The 23,476-nt window shown below is 38.2% G+C and overlaps 1 protein-coding gene across 4 annotated transcripts in view; it reads left to right on the top strand.

The window, feature by feature from the left end:
* Nucleotides 1-23,476, top strand: part of LOC311437968 (uncharacterized protein) — a 223,715-nt gene that overhangs the window by 188,001 nt on the left and 12,238 nt on the right. For 2 of the 4 annotated variants that reach the window (XM_084521846.1, XM_084521847.1), the window contains exons 6-7: nt 7,673-7,851; nt 7,950-8,028. In XM_084521846.1, the coding sequence (XP_084377972.1) occupies nt 7,673-7,851; nt 7,950-7,982 (212 nt within the window). In that variant the 3' untranslated portion in view covers nt 7,983-8,028. Of the gene's footprint in view, nt 1-7,672; nt 7,852-7,949; nt 8,029-10,060; nt 10,584-14,661; nt 14,737-23,476 lie in introns of those variants that run through there. The other 2 variants (XM_084521848.1, XM_084521845.1) reach the window with 2 other exon arrangements.

Genomic DNA, 23,476 nt, shown 5'->3' on the forward strand with positions numbered 1-23,476 from the left:
AGCTTCATTATTTATGAAGCAGTGTATTATAGTCACAAAGGAGTGGATTTGATTAAAATTTGAAGTGGAGCAATTCAGAAATAGTAGCACCACCTTACAGAGCTAAGCAAGATTCACACACAGAGTTCTGCCACATTAAATCCAAAGAGAGCTGCTCTCTCTTTATCACACCAGAACTGGGCTCTAGCTCCTGGACTGTATTAGTCTTATGTATACGTGTGTGTATTCATAAAGCTATATAGCACAGTTTCATACAAAGGTACGACATTGATTTACCTATAGCAAAGCAACTCAGTTGGCATTGTGGTAGTGTTATATTGTGATATATGAACAATTTCAGTTACCACAATGTAGACATGCAACATAGCAATTTTCCTCAAGGTTTATTTCCAGCAGGAAATTTCCTTCTTCAGGGAATAAGTTCTAAAGCATTCTCCTTTAATTAGAGCTACTCACCATGTGATTTTTCTAAATGTCTAAACAGTTTTCACTAGAAAAGAAAAGAAAAAAATAAATCTAACCCATACCTGGACTGACTGTAGACGTTAACTTTCCTCACCCAAAGGTGTGAGTTGAGTGCCAATTCCAACCTGCAATATAGAATTTGCCATAATGTTGAGACAAAACAAAGTATTTTGTTTACTCCTCATCTTATAATGAATGCGAACCCAAGCCTAGCCAATACCTTTTTCCATTCCTGCTGGATGTGTTAAGCTCTTAGACCAACTCTGATTGCTTTCGCTCTTAATGTCTCTTGACTTGTTTCAGAGTCCTGCAGACTTGGTTCTTCTCATTGGCAGTGCCCTGGTCCTGAAGGTATGCAGCAACTGCTTCCCCTTGCAATGCACAAATTTATTTGTCTATTATCCAGAGAAAATGTGTGTGGTAAATCTCCAGGGCTGGCTGTTCTAGATGCTGGGATTTTCTTTCACAGAATCACAGAATTTCTAGGTTGGAAGAGACCTCAAGATCATCGAGTCCAACCTCTGACCTAACGCTAGCAGTCCCCACTAAACCATATCCCTAAGCTAATGCATTTTCCAGTGCATGCTTCAGGTTGTGTAGGATAGTGGACTGGACGTGCTTTTAGAACCTGTCTTGACTCTGGTTCACTTCCCAAGGAACTTATGCTTAAGTGCATGCAGCAATTAAGAATTAAAATTAAAAATGCACTTGGATGTATGAATCCAAACATAGAGCCTGGCCTAAGGAAATCCATGGCTCTAGTTTCCTTTGGATCCCTTGGGAAAATGAGTCTGTTGTGAAATCTTAATGATGTCCTGCCTTTAGAAATTGCTCCTGCTGCCTTTCTCTCACTTACATAATTACATCTCCTCTATTGCAATCTGTAGTGAACAGTATTCAGGACAGGCCAAAACTTGTTTGTCTTATTGACACAAACAGTCACATGGACAGACCTGAGATTATTCATGTGAATGAATTCAGCAGGGTGTAGCCCACTTTCTCCTGCTGTAGCACTTGATTTTGGGGAATATTCATAGTACTTCCCAGATATGTGTGTGTCTTACCAGTGAACACTATTCTCTGAGCTCACAGCCATATTTTCCCATGTACTTCTTGACTATGAATTCAGTTTTGCTATTGAGAAGATGCTGCTATTGCTTAAAAATTCTTTTTGAAAACAAAACCTTACTTTATGTCATGTCTTCAAGTAGTGATAATGACCCTTCAAATGGCAGTGAAGAGGCAGGGCCAGGTCTCTGCTCTTTTGGATCTGGAAGAAAGGCAAACACACATCTCTGCTGGCCCAGGTGAGAGCTGTTGTGCCAGGACTATCGAGGCAGCTGCTGCCTGTGGATGGTATCTGGCTATGTAATGAAGTGGAATGGCTCCCAGAAGAGCTAGGGAGGCTCACTGCACTGCTGAATACAGTCATGCTCCTAACTCAGGGGTGTTGCCATCCATGTCATTTTATTAATTCATTACTGACAAGGCTATCCTTGGTTTTGCAGGACTCTCTTTCAAGTGAATTTCAGTTAGAGTCAAGAGAGTTTGGTCAAAACTGGTTAATTTCCAAGAAATATATACATGTATATATATTATTTTTCTGGAAATGTAATAGCAAGTATCACTTTCAACCAGTTTTACTATTTGCTGTATGCTTTGAAACTAGTTTTGTCACTTTAAACCCAAATCTTTTCCCAGTTCATCAACATTTAAGTGTTGGCATTCTTTCATCTAGATAATTCAAAGCTTTGAGGACTCTAAAGTTATCTTAGATTTATTTCTGGTTTTAGAAACATATGTTTTACTGTCTATTCTGTAATATAAAGGACTATGTGTCTTTCTTCCATGTTGGATGCAGTACGGGACAGGAGCATACTGTCAAGACATTTGGGAAGAGCTGATTCTCTGGGGAATTTCTTTTCTTGCTGAACAACCAGACAAGCCTTTGTGATGGCTTGGGACATCTAAGGGCAGAGTATAATACCTGATACGAGAAATAAACCACAGTAGGGAGATTTAAGAACACAGCAATTAAAAAATCAATATTTATTCAAGAACAATTAGAAAAATAATTTGTTATGAAAATTGACAGTGGGAAACTGTCTCTTTTCAACTCAGGTAACAGGAACCTGGATTTAATTTGTAGGTTAGTACTGGTGACTAGTAGAAGGTTAGTCTTTCTTTGAACAGTAGGTTAAAAAGCACACAGAAATAATGACATAGAAGTGAATTTAAGGCTGAATTCTTTATCAGGATGTATGAGACATTCAGTGATCATGAAACCTTTTTCTATAGATTTGTAATATGAAAGTAGAAGCAGAAATAGTAAACCATGAACACTAGTTTGTCCTTTGAGATCAGGGTGTAAAATTAGGTAAAACACTGTTATGGAACAATTTTCCCCTTCCTAAATTACAGACAAAAACTTAGTAACATAAATACAGAAAGAAAAAAAGAAAGAAAAAATGGAATAGGATCCCCAGGACAAAAATGAAAACCACTTTGGAGGAAACTTATATTTATATAAAATAAGGATTTTTTTTTCCTTCTACCATCTAATTTTCAATGAATAAGAATTACTTTCATGCTATGTCAGAGTCAGACGGGATTTTAGTTGAATTTACCCTGAGCTATATGAGCATTAGAAAGTGAAACCTTTTTTCCATAGATATGAGTCTGTTCATGGCTTGTATATTACAGTTTGCCTTATTACATCTCATGGATTGAAGCCTAAGGCTCTGTAAGTGAGTTGCCCAAAACTGAAGGACCCTTACAAGCTTTGACAACCAACAACCTGCATTAACAAATGATGTGGATATTTCATTTGAAGTGGGAAGAATAAAGAACATTGCTTTAAGTCAGTGAGGAAAATGAAAGACTTAATATAGGTTGAGTACAAAAGATGAGTCTAAACCTGATTGCTTTCTGTAAGAATAATTAAAAGGAGGCACTCTAAAAAAATCCACACTTTAACAAGTTTCTTCTTCAAGTATTTTTCATTTATTTTCTCCATTTTTCTCTTCTCTTAGCACATGCTGATCCACTGACTGCTACCTTCATTAGCAGTTAAATTAATGTAGTCTGACCAGGATGCTTTTGCTGAGAAACAGACCTGATAGACTGTAAAGTTGTTTTGTGTGATGGTGACTTGGAAAAGTGATATTCCTGTTTTCATGTAAGAAACTTATGCAGTAGTTGTTCATACACTATATAGCTGTTGGGACATAAGACTTTCAGAGAAGTTTTTGAGCAACTCCATTATTTGGCGTGTTTATAACATAAGCTGAAGTACCAATCTCTGCAAGCAGCAGAAAACTAAGGAAAAAAAAAAAAAAAACAAGAAAAAAAAAGAAGCTAAGAGTTTGATGTGACCAGTTATAATCCTGTAGGTTTTATATTGCAAAACCTTAACTCCATTCTCAGTGACATTTAAAGGAATATAAGGTGCCCTTCCTTGCAAGAAGTGTATGCTGTGCTAATTTCTCAGGAAGAAAGCAGGGGGCTGGGATGAAAGGTTTTGTAAAATACAGAAATGTTGAGGAATGAGGTTTATCAATCATGAAAATGACCCAACACACAAGAAGCAGAAGATGGATAAGGTGGTCTCCTGAGATTACTAAATACTTGAGTTCAGCTCATATACCATGAACTATGAAATGTGGACACTGGTTGGTATTATCCAGCAATTATTTTGATAAGATAGATGCTTTCTTTAAGGGAAACAGTTACACAGTGGGAAAATTATATTTCACTAATAGGAATTATATTTCACTAAGGATCCTAAGATTCTGTTTTATATCAACTCTTAATAACTCCTGCTGGAATGAACTCTGCTAGCATAAAGAGCTACAAGTTAGCAGAACTAGGGAAGAGTTTCTAGCTTTTGAGTATAAGATTCTCTATACTGCACAGATAGGAAATGAGACAGAGTTCTTCATAGCCCTTTTTTTTACAAAGCACCTTTCTGTTTTCAATGGTTTTTGTTTTCAATGGTTTTTGTTTTTCTCTTGAGAAGCACAAGACAGGAGATTCTTCTTGTGTCCCCAGAGAACAAAAATAATAACAATAAAAAAAAGGATCTGTACTCTTTTTGCCATGCACAAGTAGTCTCTAAAACACAGGCAGCTCAGGAAAGGAAGAGTTTTTGGGACAAAAAACCCTTGTCAGTCAGCAGAAGACCTGCTTGTGGTGAGCCATAGTTGCCCAGGATATGACAGTGTGTGGCAGGATTATAAATTCCTCTAAATATTCATTTTGAGGTATCATTTAACTCTCTCCTCTTCCTCCTCTTCTTCCTCCTCCCTCCCCCCCCTTTATTGGACTAGGTTTTTAAAAGAAATTTTGCATTATGAAGATACAGATAAATGCCAAGAATGATATTCAAAGGTGCCAAACTCTGAAAATGGGAGATGTTAAATACTGATGTATTTTATTTAGGTTCCTAAGAACTTCTAAAGTCTGGCCTTTTTGATTAGGTTCTGCACCAACTGAAGGCAACAACAGCATGGATCCAGAACTGTGCCTTCCTGGTTTAACCATAACCGATATAGCAATAGACTAGTAGTAAAAGGTAGTGTTCAAGTTTCAATTGTACAATCCCTATGCTTTTTAATGATCTTCACAGAACTTTATCCTAGTTTGTAGTGCAGGGAGAAAACAAAAATCTAGCTGGTAAACACATTGCCCTCAGCTTGTTCTCCATCACACCCCTGAAAACTGCTTCTGGTTCTCAGCATCTGCTGACACAGGCCAAGGTTTTTGCATGCTACAATTGCCTTCTGTTCCCTGTCTCCTGTCTCTGGAGGGATCTTATGTTTTTCCGTCTGTAAACCTTTTCTTTCTGTCTATTTCTTTGATGCCACTGGGTACTGTGATTTTTAGTAGTGCTAGCGTCTGAGACTGAGTATAGAGGAGAAACATGGTTTCAAATGATTTTGCCTGTATGCTTTCAATATGGTTAATTTGTTTTATTTTTAATATTGATGGTTTGGAACCAAACTCTAGAGAATAAATTATTTTGCATTTCAGTATGAACTCAAATCTGAAATGAAGAGATTTTTCTCCTGCCTAAGTATGCCTAAGTAGATGTAAAATATGGGTATTAATACACTTAACATTTTCTTTGGCCCCACCCTCCCCCCCCCCCCAGTTGTCACAGCACTGAAAATATTGTGATTTGTTTATTATTCAGGGTTATTTTGCCAAGTGAGTAAGAACAGCTTTTAGGCATTAGCTTGTTTTTTGTTCAGAGCTCATAAGTCACCTCAATTATCAACAGAAAAAATACTTCTTTCTTTAAAAAGACATTTTGATATTTATCAGTTCCCATTGTGTGGTTTTGTTTCCCATTCTGCACTCTTGTTTAAAGGTCAATAATGAAGTCATCCGATATTTAGTCATCCTAATATTTTGGTACTTTATTTTGACAAAAATGATTAAGAGTTGAATTTGTTGAAATCTGTGAGAAGAAGAATTTGGTTCTTGCTCCGTTTCTATGTTCAGAACAGTTGTGCAGATTTATTTATTTTAATGATTCCCCATTGGCTTTGAGTTGCACGAGGAATTCTGAAGCATTCTGAAAAATTCAGAAAATAAACTGGTGGGAATTTTTCAAATTCTTCTGAAAACTTATCAGAATTTAACAGAATCAACAGAACTGATATTTTGAAAATAATAGGGAATTCATGACCTGCTGAAACAGTCTTAATATTCTGCACTCCTATGTCATTTTAGAAAATAATAAAGTTCTTCCTTTTTCAGGCAAAATCATACTCTTGGGGGAAAATAATACACTAAAAACTGGAAATTCATAATATTTCAAACATCTCATTGCATTCCCACTGACGTTCATAGAAGATGCATATCTAAATTACAGATTTTTATATTAATCTTACTCTTTATTCCCTTAGAACTAGCTCCTAACTATAATCATTTTACAACTGCTCCATAGGAGAACTGAGTTGCACTTGATAAAGAATAATGGCACATGTCAGCATACAAAACGGGAAGAGAGAAAGTAAGAGGACTAATGAGGAAGAGATTTGGAGGAACCAGCAATGTTAATGTGTTGCAAGAGGCCAAATGGATTGGAGGATTACTATTAAATTCCTGCCACTGGTGCATTATCACATTGTACCTCAATCCCTTTATTTGGCAAAAGGAGAGAGTGATATGTTTTTGCAAAGCTAAAACATACAGTGTCAATTTTGTGCAGACAGCTCATCTTCAATGACAGTCATCAAAGGGAAAGTATGGTAAATGGAAGTTTTTAGGGATGTAGATATTCCTGGCAGTTCTAATGCTATCAAACAGTTCATCCATAATTTGGGAATAAGTAGAAAAAAATCCTTCTTTTAGAGTGACAGAGGGAGTGTGTGACTGACAGAGATTCTGTTTTACTTCATAGTAGGGAAAAAATACCCGAATTCTGAACACTTAACAAAACACAGGTCTCATTTCCAGTCAGCCCTACTTATAATAATGGATCTTCAAGAGCTGAATCTTATTAGAGTAGGATAAAGATGACTTCATTGCAGTGTTTAAGTACCTTCACAAGGAGAAAGTTAAGACACTAAAGAACTCTTTAGCCAATCTAAGAAAAGCCTGAGAAGAATCAATTGCTGGAAACTGTAGCTAGTTGAATTTAGATTAAGAGTAATTTTTTAACTGTCAGAATGATTAAATGTTATAATATGCCCCCAGGACAGACAGATTCTCTATTTCCCAAGGTTTTCAGTCCAAGGTAAGAGATCTTTTGAGAATTTCTGTTTTAGCTGAGTTATTTCTTACACAATCACTAGGTATTTGGCTTAGTAACTAGATAAAATTTAATGGGATAGCCAAGTCTTGTAATGATCCCTTCCAGCCTCAGACACTATGAGTCTTTGAAAAAGTAGCATTTAGAGCTGTATAGATTAAAGCTCTTACATAGGTGAGGACACAGGTAGTTTTACAAATGTCTTTTGATTTTGTCTGGCAAACATTGGTAGCCATAGGTGCTGCTGATATGTATCTGTCTCAAACAAGCATTTTTATTCCTACAGCAACTGATTTTCTATTCAGTACTAAGAAATATTTTCTCTTCCCTTTTTATTTATTTATTTTACTTATTTATTTATTTATTTATTTATTTTGGTTCCCCTTTGTCTTGAGGATCTTTTCTATCTTATATCTCACTTAGACGATTTTCCCTTTCATCTTTCAGACTCTCTGAGTTGTGCTATCACCCATGATGTTGTTGACCTGTTCTGTACTCTACCCAGCCATTCAGCTTTGGGGCAGGATTTCCACAGGTTGCCTTTACTGTTTCCTTCAATTAAATGTTTTTCAAAGAGCCCTACCTCACCTTTTCCAAAGTCTCAGCTATTCTTGGAGTTACTGCAGGTAAGAATGAACAGCACTGAAACTAGTAAGTTTGTCCCAGTGTCCTGTGCTCTGCCATCCTGTATCATTTATGTTCACTTGTTGTTCCTTCTTTTTAGGCTGTTAACATCTTGTCCTGTGCTTTTTGTTGACTAGGGGAATGCACTGCATGTAACCAACAACAGTCATCTGCTAAAGGTGAGGGAATATATGAATCTGTGAGTGAGTTTGAATTTTTTCCTCAAATACTTCTATCTTTTATGGTTTGAAATAATTATGAAGGATTACTAAAACTTCATGATTAAGAGAAAGTTAGAAAGACTTTTATTCCTTTACCTTTCTCATAGGTTACTTTAGATAGTTCAGCAAAGCTCATAATCAGGTTTCCAAGCTACTTTTGTTACTGTAGAGTTTCTGGAGTGCCATGCCCTAGGGTAAGAGCAAGCAGCCTTTAAAGCTCCAAAGTTAACTTTTAACATCTGTCTGATGCCATTCAGTACTGTTATGAGAGGTTCGTTATGAAAACCTGCATCACACTTGCCAGGTCAGGTAAAGTAGAAAGCAAATCTTTAATTCTTTCCACATGAGTTGGTAAAGGAGAAAAATAAAATGATATAATTTACCAAAACTCTGATGTTTAATTTTTGGTAGTAGGAACAGCTGTGCTGTGCTGTTGTGCTATGAAATGAGAATGCTGTCTGCCAGACAACACTCTTCACATGTCCAGCATTTATGCCATTCTGCACCCAGTGTCCCTTTCTCGGCTTTACTGATGCTTAGTGAATGGAGTAGGAGCTGAATTTGCACCACTTCTGCATGTCGAATGTAACTTTCCACCCATGTTTAAAAGTAGAGGTCATTTCTTCTGGAAAGCACTATCAGTGCAATTCACCCGGCCTATCTTCCATCATTTACAAGCATGTGTCTAGCAGAAAATGAGTTCTGAAGATCTATTCCCAGATTGAACAGTGGACACAGCAGTCTGCTAACAATTGTTACCGCCCATTCAGTTTTCCTTATAGTTGTCAGTGGCTTTTATATCAGCCCATTTTCTCTATTACCAGTGTCTGCTCTCCTTCTGTGGGAGGTATTAGCATATTCAAAGCATCTTCTATTGTTTTGTAAGATGACCTTAACAAAATCTCCAGTCTTAAACATGAAGAAACAACTGAAAGAGCATACTGAACAACTGAGGATGATTGCAACAGATCCTGCGAATACCTTTATGCACTATTTAGAGCTACTTTGTTGCCCTCAAATGCTTGGTGTCTAGCAGTACAATAGGTCTGATTCTCTTCTGTTGACGGTTTTACATTGATAACCCATAACTGAATGCAATTACTGATTTACTGAATGTGAGTGAGAAGAAAGCACAGATTCCTTATATTGAAAAAAGGAGAATTCTTTTCATTCGCGAAGCTAAAATGAGTCTCCTATTTGACATGATTTATAGCAGTGAGGGCAGGTCTGATAACCACCCAGGTTCAGACTATAGCTCCTAGAATGGATAGATTATTATCTTCTTTTATTAAATTCATGCATGGCTTGCTGTTGAAGCTGTATATTAAAAGGAAAACAAATACTGTATAGCTATATCCTGCTATCAATTCAATGAATAGACTTCCTACCATGCCTGATCAATGGAGAATTTGGTGTGAAATCAATGGCCAGCTCTGGCCCATAGCAGTCAGTTCTCCTGAGAACAGTATATCCATGTTAATGTCACATTCAAATAAGAGCAAATAACTATTACCCTGGAAATCAGTGAACCTTTTACTGTTGATTTAAAGGTAGGGTGGTTTGGGGGAGGGGGAGGGGGGGGGGTAGATGAGGGGGAAGGCCCTGACACTTTGAGTAGAGTTTAAAAGGCTGTTATTCTCCTTATCCCTAAAGGTATGACAACTTTGGTTTTACAATTTGCCAGGGAGCTGAAAACAGCTGCATCACAGATCTGTTCATCTGTGAAGTCAGGCAAAAGAATTATCCCTTCTACCCTCTTGGTAGTTTTCCAGTATCTGCTGTACTCACACACTGTACAAGGCTTTTCCATTTTTAGATCCATACATCTACCAACACCTTTGCTAATACCATTTTTTTATTAGGGGCTAGAGGTACTCACAACCTTTACATGTCAATACTTGCTCCATTTGTTTTCTGACCACATGCACGCAGTCTGAATAGCAACGATGGCACCAGATGCAAACTTTCAGCCCTCCATTTGTTTTGACAGGTTGCATCAGTGATAGATTCATTACATCATTCCTTAGGCTGTTCATTTCCTGCCTGGGAGATGTGGAGCAGAAATGACCTTACAGATAGGACTGCAGAGGAATGACTTAGTCAGCTGGAATATCTTCTGCACGTCTTCTCTTTGGAGTCACACCTTAGACAGACTTGGGCAGATGTCTTTCTTGGGACTGTAACAGGAATATCAGAAAGGCTGACACATTGTCAGTGAAAATTTGTCTTTCAAATTTTGGCTATACTATTAAATATATAATGTTGTAATACAATATTAAACAGATTTCTTACATGTTTCTTAATATAATATAATATTAATGAGATTTCTTAGACTCCTAAAGTTAATTAGATATATATGTGTGGCCTTTTCATAAATCTCTGTCACTTTGGTGTTTGAAGTACTGTTGTGTGGATTAAACTGAGAATGGTTCTGTAGATTTTAAATGGTCTGCATTAGAATGTGTTTAAGCAGCAGTAATCAAAGGACTACGTTCGGTAACTTGGAAGAATGGGAACTTCCATATTTGAGATAACTTTATTAGCTCTGGTTTCCTGTAAAGGGGATGCAGAACACAGGAGACAGCAGTGAAGTTTTAATTATCATCATTTTAAATATTGCCAATATCCCATATATTTTGCTTTCTGTTTTTAGCAATGTGAGCTTTAAGTACCTCCCCAGCAGATTCCCCACCTGTTTCTCTCTGTTTCTTGGCATGTAAAAATGAAGGCTTAGGAAGTTTGTGAACCAAAGCAGGAAGTAGCTGCTTCAGTGCATCTCTGCTTACCTCTGGATGCAGAACTGGAAGGGATAAAAAGGGGTGGACAGTGATTCAGACAAAAGAGAATAGAGAATGAGAAAGCACTGAATAGATAGAAGGTTTTGAGTGAAGCAAATTGCAAAACAATAGGAAGGACAACAGTGAAATAGCCAGTGGAAAATACAGTACAGGTTTTCAATAAGATTTGTGACCTTGGATCTAGAAAAAGAATACAATGTGATGTCCGGTGCTTTTGCTGTCCTCCATCCACACCACATCCTCTGTGCTACAGTTTCCTGCTAACGAGCCCCATTTTAGTTTGCAAAAGGTAGGGCCATTCAAAGCCTCATGCATGATTAGTCTGTCGCCTTTGACACTGCTGATCATGAAGTGCTGCTGACCTGATGGTGGGGCTGTGCAAAATAATGGGCAGCTGCTCCTCCCCTTCCTCAAGGTCCCTGACCCAAGGAATCCCAGAGGGCTCACCACTCTTATTTGACGTCCGTGCTCAACAATTAAGGGACACAGAGAGCAATGGAAATGGTCTCTTGAGTCATCAAGTCCAGTCTTTTGCTACTGCAGACCACCCCCGTGTGTTATTCCTTTCACTAGCTGATCAAGGACCAGTTTAAAACTACTTCTTTCCCCCCTTCTGCTCCAAACAGAAAGCTCTTCCAGAATTGAACTCTTCTGAAGATTAGCAAATCCAGCCGGAGGATATTTCTGGTTAGTCTTTGCTCATTAGTTTTTGTGACAACATTTTCCTTTAGCTTAATTACCTCATCTTCCTCCTCTGACATTTACCTCACTAATATGTTTATAGAGAACAAATTATCTCACCTCTCAGGCTTTGTTTTGCTGGGCTGACCAACACATACTTTTCATCATACTGTTTTCATCCCCTAATTTAGACTCTCCATTCCCTGTTATACCCACTGAAGTAACTTTTTTTTTTTTTTTAATTAAAAAAAAAACACTTTATTTTTTTATATATATACCTAAGGTTGGGGAGAGCTGTAGGAAGGCTTAACCAGTGCTTCCTATGGTAGTACTGCATCTTGTGGAAACACCATCCTTTTTGTGGGACTTATTATACACTGTCACATTCATGGCTGATACAGTAATCCTCAGGATAAACCACTCCATTTAAATTTCTGCAGTTTCTTCGTTGTTAGGAATAGCACAAACAGTTTATTTTCCTTTGCAATTCTTCCCTGACTCAGACTGGCTTTGGCAGTAACTGCTTCCTCTTTAGCTAAAAATTTTGATTTCTAAGACTGCTGTCCATATGCCTTTTGAGTTGATTTTTAAGTACATAAGAAATAGATCTGAGCTGCAGTTCATCTTGCCCAAGGCTGTCCCTCCAGCAGTGCAGGCTGGAGATGCTGTATAGGATGAGCACTGGCATCTGCTATCTTATGTGGTCTGCCCCCCTGCTTTCCCAGCATCCAGGTTTGTTCTGTTAGGATGTATGTCCTTGCCTGGAGCTTTTTGTATCCACTCCTGGACCTGCTGTCCATGAATGTATCTAATCCCTTCCTGACCCTGCAGATACTCTCAGCCTCTACAACCTCCTGTGTCAGCAGGTTCCCCAAGTTCACTACCCAGGTGCAAAGAAGTACTTGCTTTCTTTCACCTCCTTTAAACTGATACCATTAGTTTCAGTGAATGACCCCTATCCCTCATACTGCAGATATGGGTGAATGAGTTCTGCATTCAGCTTATCCTTCAGCTTTATACCTTCAAGACTTTGACAACCTTGATTACATTCCTTGGCTTTCCCCTCCCCAAACCAGAATCACAGCTTTTTTCATCTCTCTCTATGAGGCTGCTCCACTTCCTTGATCATTTATCTGCCTGTCTGTACCTTTTCCTTAACTCCATTATACCCTTCTGGAGATGCAGGACTAGACCAGCAACTGATCCTCAAGATGTGGTTCCAACACAAGAAAAATGATTCCCTTTGTCTTGTTCTTAATAACCTGCTTCAAGATGCCCAAGTTGCCTTTTTTTTTTTTTTTTTTTTTTTTTTTTTTTTTTTTTGCTGCTGCTGCACACTGAGCTGATGGTTTCAAAGAATATAATTCCTAAATACCATCCCTCTTTACTTCCATCATCATGGGATAGTGTTGACAACATCATCAAATAATTTTGACACAACACTAAGCAAAGGTCAGGATACTGTGAGCTGTGCCTCAGAGTTAGTTTCCTTGTAGGTATGGTAGTGAGTAATTCCTGCAGGTAAGGGCTGAAACCAAGCAGAATACCTGGCACTTTAGCATCAATTGTGCAGCCAATTCTATATGACCCTGTCTGTACTATCATCTTCCTTTGCAAACAGGTCAGTTTAATTTAAATGCATATGAGGAACATCTTGAAGGACTGGCCCTCAGGACTCAGTTCAAACTTTGGTTACATAAAGCAGCTTTTATACACTCTGAATGTAATAACAAATCTGTAACTGAGTTCGGAATTAAGCTCCTTGTGTGCATGCAAATTGTGCATTTTAGCCACAAGCTTTGCTAACAATGCAGAGGCAGAACAAAATGATAGAGAGAGCAGAGAGCTCATTCTCCCATCTCTTCAGAATTTCTTTAGAAAATGATTGTACAAGCCCTAGTCTTTGACCTTTGTGCTAAAGTGGCAATCTTTAATTACAAGCAATTGGTCCACATGAAGAAGGGTAAATCAGTCACTTACTATAACATGTTATCATCTTCCTGATATTTTGCTATTACGAGCCCATTCTTGCTAGATGGAAGGATCACTATTTTTTCATCTCAGATTCAGAAAAAAAAAAAAAAAACCATAAAAAAAAGAATCTAATGATAATAATTTAAAACTGAAAGCTTAAACCCACAGGTGCAGCAAAATTAATCTACGAATTCTGAAAAGTATTTCCAGATTCCAGTCCTTCTTGGCATCAGTGTAATGTCCTTGTGTTTATGCTGGCAATAGAGGTTCTTCTTTGGTAAGTCTTTGTTCCCTAGCACAAAATGATTTAACCTGCAAGCACAAGCCTCGTTATTATAACAATGATCAATAGTGCCATTCCCATCTCTACCTTTTAAATTATAAATCTTATTGCCAGGCATCTCAAAATGAACCATAAAAACATATTCTGGGGTGACATACTTATTATGTAATGGCTTAGGACAGGAATATTATTTACTATTACTAGATTTGGGTTCCTATCATGTTAAATGCTTTAAAAGAAAAGAAAAGGAAAAAACAAAACAAAACAAAACATTGCCATCACTTGAGACAGAGGCAGGTAACTACAGATCATTTTTTTACTGCATCCATACAGGGAAACCTATACCACAGGCTTTGGTTTTTGGTCCTCAGTTTTTTCCTGCCACTTTCTGGGCCTTCAGAGTCTTTGCTTACATTCAGCTTGAAAATCTCTGCAGTTCCTTTCTCTTCTTGGGCACTAACAACCAAACCTGTTGTTTGGAGCAGTGGAGGAGTGAGAAAGCTGAAAGGGCAGCTTGGTAGAGATTGCACAGCTGGAACTACATTAATCCTGAATGATCCCTCACCTGTAGGTTCTGAGTATGAGCACAACAGAACTGGAATAGTGAGCACATATGTGAACTAATTCAGGGTACAAACAGATAATTCTGGGACTTAGAGAGGAGGTCTAAGGAAAAGGAGGAAGTGGAAAGTGGCTGTGAACAAGACTGGAAGGTCTGACACACAAACTGATTTGGGGATGAGAGACACTTTGAAGCAATAGGAGGAAAGGGGGGAACTGAGAGAAAAGGCTTTACCTAGGTTCTTGGGAAGTCATTCCAGTGGGATCCAAGTTTATTCCTGATTGTTTTTCTAGACAGAAATGTGGACTTGTACCTAAGAGCTTTGCTGAATTTGGGGTCATGTCACCTATGGAAAAATAAAATACAACAGGGAAAGAAGGATAATGGAAATGTCAGAAATGTAAAGCTGGAAGGAACCTCAAGACATCTTCAAATTCCTACCTGAGGCAGTACCATATATATCCAGATATCTAGACTCCCTCAGGTGGTTATCTCTGTCTTGTCAAAGACCCTGGACAGACAGGTGATGGAAAAGTTTAATGTGACTTGAAAAAAGCAATGAATTAAGCAATGGGATAAAGCTACTGAAAAAAACGGGAAGATTATTGAAGATATACCATAGAAGGCAAGGAAAAGAAAAATGTGTCCATGGGGGAAGAAGAATTTAAAACAATGGAAAATCAGGCATCTGTGTTGAATCAAAACTTGAAGAAACTGCACATAAGGAATTGATTCGCTGTTGCTGCAAGAAGCTGTTCAGGAGAAACTAGGGTTTAGAAGGACAGCCATCGCCCCTGCCCTCAGGGGAGTATGCCAGGAGAAGCAGAATGTTTTCTATATACTTTAGCAGCAATGCTGGTTGCTCTTATTTTATTTTATTTTATTTTATTTTATTTTATTTTATTTTATTTTATTTTATTTTATTTTATTTTATTTTTCAAATTGTTCTCTATTTCAGGGGTATTTTTAATAATTTAAATTAAGAATAAAATATAAATAATATACATAATTTAAATTTTAAAGCAAACGAAGCCACTAATACATGAGCTCCAGTAGGTCAAAGACCTCCTGTTAATACTGTTTCATGTGATTGCTTGCCAAGTATCTCAAACTGAAGCCCAGAGCCTTGCTTAATGTAGGCAAGTGGAGTTGTATCCATTTTCCTGAAATTATGCTAGTTTACACCAAAAGGGGCAATGGTAAACTTTCTGGGTACTGCAAGCAAACACAGAAAATCTAAAGATTGGTATGTGAATAGCAGATTGTGGTTTTTGTGTTTTCCAAGAGTTTGTTGCTATTGTTTCAGTAGACTGAAACTTGCAAAATAGCTCCCCTGTGCAATGTTCTAAATTAGTTTAAGGACATTTCTCTGAGTAGACAATAAGCAGTTCCATGAGATGAATGGATAAAGTATGGTTTCCTACAGCGTTGTGTTGGATTCTCCACTGTTTTTCAAGATGATCACCTACAGAAATGACTTTTGTTATTGGAGCATAACTAAAACTGTTTTCTCTTGTTTATCCTCTATTGTTTAGCAATGGTTTTGTTTATCTTTATGTCATTTCTTCAGTGGAAGCATAAAAGAGATCTTTCTTTACCTGGCTACCTGTGTTTGTCATAGCTGCAGAAGCATGTCTTTGAGATCCCTGCCATCCAGACATAGTTACTTGAAGGTGTCTAGCAGGTTTAATGTGCAGAAAAGACAGACCAATTTATGCACACACAAGCAGATGACATAATTAAATATGCTTCTATTCTTTTGGAAACCCATGAAAACAGTTCTTGGATCTCATTCCATTATTTAGTACTTTCCTACTTTAACAGATTTTTCCATGGTGTCTCTTGAATGTTACTGTCACACTCTGCATTAGGGATGAAAAAAATCTTTCCTTATCAGAGCACTTCTGGAAATTTTTCCTTTAGTAGAAACAAAAAATTTCTGGTTCTGGATCAGTAGATGAATAGACTACAGAAAGGCAGTGAAGTGCAGGCTGCATCCTAGCACATGCAGCAGAGCAAACACGGAGAAAAAGGGGGAGAAGGGAATTGTTCCCTGCACCTTCATATAGCCCAGTAAATCTCAAACTTGAATAGATGCACAATATATGCACAAACAGAATTTAATGGGACCATTTAGAGTAAGAGCCTGCTGTGCACAGGCAGCAGAGTACACAGACTGTGCAACATTGCTTTTTCAGATGTTCACTGCTTGTTACATCAAGAGTCAGTGGAAGGAAGGTCTTCAGCAGCCACTGGCTTTGCTCAGAGCCGCTCTTCTCTGTCCTGCCAATGACCTGTAGTTTCTAACATTGCCTTAAGTAACTCTTTTGGTAGTATTTCCCTTTTCCTTGAAAGCTAAGGCCAAGAAAATAGTCATAATCTCAAAGATACTTAGAAGAGAAATTCATTTTAGTGTGCCCTGAAATCACTCAAAGGATATAATGCTATTAAGCAGAACTTGAAACCTGTGGAAAGGTTTCTGCTTGCTTCTTTCCTTGATGTGAAGATATATTATGCCAGGCATTCCTGGATTTTAATTCAGACCATTCATTTTACTTTAATGTAGTTTGTGTGTTAATAATGCATACATGCCTAATTCAATGTGAACAGTACCATACCTAAACTTGGAAAATATTAAATTTGTGCTGGTTTTTAATTTCTGGTTTACAGGAATGAAGAACTAGCTATTTTTCTAATTTTTGACCTATCCCTAACTCCCTAACATTCCATTGCTCTTGGTTCATTTGTTAAACTGAGTTTTAGGGATTTTAGTCCTTTTTCATTCCATTTCATATTGAATTTATTTCCCCCTGTTGTAAGGCTTTTTTTTTTTTTTTTTTTTTTTTTTCGATATATAATTATTTTATTTTTTTGTTCTAACTAAAACCAAGGGACTTCTGTAAACCCACAGCTTTCTTGTTGGCAGATTGCCACTGTTACTTAGCCTGTAAGTACAACTGAAGTCTTCCAACAGCTTACAGCGTTCCTTTTGTTTCTTGTTAGGTTTGTTTTCTGCCTCTTAATTCCTCAAACAATTCACATTTAAGTTAACTGCTCCCATGGCTGAACACCATATTTAGAGGAGCAAAAAGTAAATAAAACCAAAATGCTGATTTAGAAACTTTGACCACACCATCAGCTGCCCTAAACCAGCAGAAATGAAATGAGTTTGACTTACAGCTGCTGAAGATCTGGTTTATTTGATCCAGAAATTGAAGGGAACAAGAAATGCTTGAAAGAAAACTGTTTTCTTTAGAGACTGCTCAGCAGATTTTGCCACAAGTAACACCAGTGGGATTCAGTGAGTTTTCAGGCAGAAGCATTTAAAGAACTGCAGTCCTGTATGGGATAGATCCCAAGTGGTGGGCAGAGATACTGCATAGGGATTCACTTCATCCGTATCAAACCTTAGACATCCAGGGTGGGACTGTTGCCCTGACAAAGGGATATGGTGGTGTTATAGGTGCCTGTGGCTGCCTAGAAGAAAAGAAGTTGCTGTAGCACTCCACAGCTGTGGCACCTGAATCCCACTGGGCTGAGATGGATGTCCAAAATTAACTCTTTTATATCCTCTCTGCTTTGTTGTGTGGCTGTGTCTGAAGAAGCATGGGTGCAACATTGCAGGTTACTTTGCTTGTTACCAGACGTGTAGCTTCTTTGACATACAATCCTTCTTCCTCACAGGCACTTCTAACAAATGTAAATTAAAAAGCCTGCCTCTTCAAGCAGAATGTGCTGTGCATAAAATGCATTTGCCAAATAATTTCAGTACTGCAATAATCCATTTCATGATTTAAAAGCCTTGTAAACATGTCAAAATGGTTGGTTGGTTCTACCATCTTTGTGCCATCTATTGCACTGAATAAATAAAAGGAAATGCAATTTATTCAGTGCTTTGGAAGCTCAACATTTCTCTCACTGATGTGTGACAACTATTATCATATTTATTGTCAACATTACACTCCTAAGCATGCAGGTGATGCATTGTGACTATTTCATACTGATAAAGCCATCAATAACTTCCTACCGGACCTTATTTCCTTGGTTGAATCTGCACAGCTGGCTGGGATATTAGGAGGTAACTGATGAGAGGTTCAAATAAAATAACATAAACCAGGAAAAGTCATGTTGACTGACGGAATATATTTTAACTTAAAATGAACAATTGAATAAAAAAAGTTTGGTGTATTTTTTTGTGGGGCTAGCCAAAGCTAAGGTTTTGCGGTCCACTGTCTTCTCTGTTGCGTGGGATTTAAGCAGCCTCCAGAAAGATGACAAGATCAGGTAGCAGATAGCACGTGTGTTTCCAAATAGGCTGCAAAAATATCTTGCAGCAACTAATACAAACCATTTACCACCTAACCATTCTGACATATTTATATTTTCAAAGGTATTAAAATTATTAAAAAGGGCCCCTCTCACAGGGCATAGTGGAGGAAGCAGCTCTGCCAAGTCCCAGGGGCTTACTTAGTCACCGTTCTCGGAGACACTGAGGAAGCTCTGCTTTTGCAGCCTGTCAGCTTTATGTTTAATGTTTGTGCAGGATCTTTGATCTCTTATTTATACATATTTCTCCAGGACAGGGAAGCAAGCAAAAATAGAAATTTTATTTATATAAATCTTTCTGTATCCCAGAGGTCAAGAACAACAGCATTTTAAACAAAGTGGAGGAATTTATCTTTGCTTCTTATTTTGCAGGAGAGATGTGTATTTTAGATTATGCCTCCAGAAAAGGCTCAGGTATACCAACATATAATAGAGTCATAGAATCACAGAATATCCCAAGTTGGCAGGGACCCACAAGGGTCATTGAGTCTAACTCCTGACTCCACACAGGACCATCCAAAAATCAGACCATGTGTCTGACGGCAGTGCCCAAATGCTTCTGGAGCTTCAGCAGGCACAGTGCCATGACCACTGTCCTGGGGACCCTGTCCCAGTGCTGACCACCCTCTGGGTGCAGAACCTCTCCCTAACACCCAGCCTGACCCTCCTCTGTCCCAGCTCCATGATGTTCTCTTGGGTCCTATGTATGAGTAAACTTGTCTTGTAGGTGATGCTGCCATAATTTGTCTGGGTGAGTTCATGTGTTTTGTGACATTGAGCCATCTTTGGGTTGTCTCCAGAGTCCCATGATTGTCTTGGCCATCTTCAACCTGTTTTCTGGCCTGGCAGGGGGATAAACTAATGAACCATACAAAGGTATTTAAACTAGGCCTTAAATGGTCAGCTTAGCTTCGTCATTCCTGTAGTCACTGAATCCGATTTGTGATTGGTATTAAATTCAACTGCAGTAAAGCTTCAAAAATTCCTCAGGAATGTCATTGTTCTCTGAAAATAATTTTATTGCAATGTAAGAACTATGTAGTCAAGTTGCAAAGAAAATAAACCAAACAAAACCAACCCCACCCAACAACTCCCTCTCTCTCTCTTCCCCCCCCCCCCTCAAATTCTGTTTCTTATTTGAGCCCAACCTGTAGTGTACTCCTGGCATGTCTTACAAGCCAGTAATTCCTGTGAAAAACAACAGTCCATAAGATCACTCCTCTTTTCAAACGTTACCTGAAGCTCCAAAGGAGGCTTCTCGACTACTTTTAAAATAGGTAAATATAAAAATATGCACTGCTTTGTTTTAAGATGCTTGTACATCTCAGAGAAGTTCTTGGGAAGTGGGTGGTAATTTGTTTTTTTTTTTTTTATCGCTATAGGAAATATTTATATTGGCATGCATTAACCTTTTATTTTACTTTTTTTTTTTTTCTGTTAGTAATATTATATCTGATTATGATCTGAATCATAATTTGAATCATGTTCAAATTTTGATTTGAACAGTTGCTTTAATGAAAAGTTAACAAATACTGTTTTAGATTTTCTTACAAAGGCTCTTGTTGTTTTCTTGCAAAATAGATGTTTTAGTGAGTTTGTTTTTTATTTGAAATGTGTTTTTAATCCAAAAAAAGAGAAATGTTTGGATGCTAAATTTTTAAGGCTTCCTAGCTTATAGTGAAAATAGCTCATGGAGATAACACAATATCCAGTCCAAACAGTTATGATCACATGATGATAATTGAAGTGTCACGTATACAAATATATAATAATTAGCAATTAATACAGTGAAAAATTGGCAATTAAAACAAAATGGACTAGCATAGTTGAAGATCATAAAAAGACCCCATCACATGGTGACATAATGCCTTTGTTTTTAGACATTAAAATAAACCATGAAGAGCATATTTCTGTCATTTATGTGAAATCAAGTAGGTTAATCATTTATGATTTTTATGCTTCAAAGCTTATGTGTGCTACATGCTGTAGAGAGATCTAAACCATTACTCTAATGCCCAATGTACCATGCATGTTCCCTGCTGCTGCAGAGTCAGCCTCATCAAATTGAGCTTTGTCTAAAAGATATTTTAAATATATTATTGGATGAAAGGTGCTGCTTGATTATGCAAAACCAGCACATGAATGCCAGTTAGCAAAGGTACATAGCTCTTGGCATTTATTTTCTCTGGGAGCTCAGATAATCAAACCAAGGAATACGTGTACAGAGGCATGATGCAAACCATGTATTCCAGACTAGATGTCACCAAGGTTTTGGGAAGATGAAACACGAAGCTGTGCTAAACATTTACACTTAAATTGCTTATCTGAAGCAATCACTAGCTATTAAATGCACAGTTGTCTCTAGCTGGGTAGCAAGACCAGAAAAAAATTCACAAACGTGGAGGAGGAAAATGCAAACTTAAAAAGTCAGGTGGAGTAAGTGGAAATATAGGAAAAATACAGAGCACTGAGGTCCGAAGTTCCCATATTTAACTTGAGAATTTTGAAGAGTTTCCTTCGCTGTGCTAACAGTCAAGAATTGCCTGCAGGTGGGCATTTGTCTGTGGCTCAGATCGAGTCGAGCGGTGTCCCCATGTCAAGTGGCTCATGGGAACCTCTCATCTCGATCACATCTATGTAAACGGGCTCTAAATTATTCCTGACCAGCCTCTGCCAAACATTTTATGTATCTGGTCCAGAAGAATTGGCTTTTGGGGGTATTTTTTTATGCTTGGTCTTTCCCTCTTCCCCAGAAAGATTTCCTATTGACATGGCTAAGATTTGATCAAAACATTAGGTAGAGTGTAATCCTCCATCAGCTCCATGTTCATTGTAGCTACCAGAAAAGATAAAGTGGTCTTGCTACAGGGGCAGAGAGAGGAAAGAGGGGTGTGTGGGTGTGTGTGGGTATGTGTGTGTGTAGAATCAAACATAAAACAATCGGAATGCAGAGTAAAACCTGGTAGATAAGGTTCTTCTCAGGCTTAGCTCTGGAGCAACCTATATGCAGAATGCAACTGTATTTAGGGACATACACGTGCCATAAATAATAATGGATCTTAAAAATGTAATTTTCTGTCAGGAGTTTGCATGCTTGCAAAAGCTCATAAATAACTGGTGTTTATTCCCCTCCACACGACGCTTTTGCAGTAGCTGATAATAACTGAGTAAATAGTAGATGGGATGAATTCCTCCACTGATTTCAAATAAACCTTATGAGTTGGAGCAATAAAGAATGTTAAACAGTGTGCACAAAATAACATGCTGTTAGATACCATATATGCTGCTTCAGTAAACACTAAAGCATTTTAATCTCGGTTCCAATGTAGTAAACAGCAAGATAATAAGCTAAGGAATAATACTATTCTTTAAAACCTCTTCCAAATGCTTGTGCATACTGTTATCCTGTGCTTGAGACTGATGGCAGGCACCTCTGTCACTTTATTTCTGTGTCATTGCAATGAAATTGGTGTGAAGTTCAGATGAACATATTCATTTGTGCTGAAATTTATTAGTCTAACTTACATAATGGGTGGGTGAGTGTGGCTGCAAATGTAGCTCACAGCACACTCGTGTCCTGTCCAGAACAAGTGATAAAGGACCCTGTCAGCAGCTCATAGAGATTTCTGTTGCCCCACTTACGCCACTTGTTTAGAAGAGAAGGGAAAGTGTTCTTGCACAAGAAGCCTATAGACAAAACAGCAGCAACAGACCACAGCAGTTAGCCTGAAAAAACAATGCCCACCTAAAATGCCCATCTCTGTAGTAGTGGCCCCATCAGTCAGAGCACAGGGTAATTAAAAATAAAAGAAAATCAGGGAAACTATGCTGGCAATTGAGACAGACCTAGGTTCACCCTGTCATAGAGATTTCAGTGTTAACATGCCAGTAAGTGCCCTAGCTCCTGGTACGCCCTTTCACAAACCTACTTAGGAAGACTCAGGGCCACATCTTCACCAGTGTCAAATTTCTGTCACTTGAGCGAGATAAGTTTCCCACCTGCAATTCACGAATTACAGCCTAGGGCCCTCTTGCTTGAGCTTTTTTAGCCCAGGAATCCTGTGCTTGGCCTGACAACCCATCTGTAACAGGAAGATTTTCTTATGGCCTGTGGTTTTCTGAGGAGTTTGAATACAAGTTGTCCTAGTTCCCAGGTATGTATCCTAATCCTGTGGACAGGGATACCAATGCTCCTGAAAAACAGGAGGAGCTCAGATATGCCCTGTGCTCAGCATTTCCTATTGCCCAGCACCAGGCAGCTCCAGCTCCACACATAGCTCTGTTCACTGTCCTTCCAGCTCTCCTCGTTGGTTTTATGATATGCTCCATGTGCTGATCTTCATTCTCTTGAATCACCCTGTTGGGGTCTCACTTCAGATACTTCACTATCAAAATTGGAGACTTTAAGACATGTCTCAAAATCTCTTCCAACGTCTTGCTGAAACTCTAAAGATCTGTACAATGGTGTAGGAACTAAAAAGCTGAAAGACCTGTAATATAATATAGTAAGAAGGCAGCTAGTTTTACTGGGCCTGCTGCAGCTCATATATCAACATACACTCAGCTCCCCTGCCTCTGTGCCATAGATGGCAGTGAGAATGGAGATGTGTTGCCTTCTGAGTGAGCTCTGAGTGAGCATGTAACTTGTCCTGTTTGTGGAAAGGTAAATGGAAACCATTTGGATCATTACACACTAGAAACATGGATGGCATTTTCTACTCAAAGAAAAGCTGCCACATACTATAGTGTTTGATGTAGGAAGAAAAAAGGGGAGGAGGAGGT

Source organism: Aythya ferina (assembly GCF_964211825.1).
Source record: "Aythya ferina genome assembly, chromosome: 5".
Taxonomy (NCBI): Eukaryota; Metazoa; Chordata; class Aves; order Anseriformes; family Anatidae; genus Aythya; species Aythya ferina.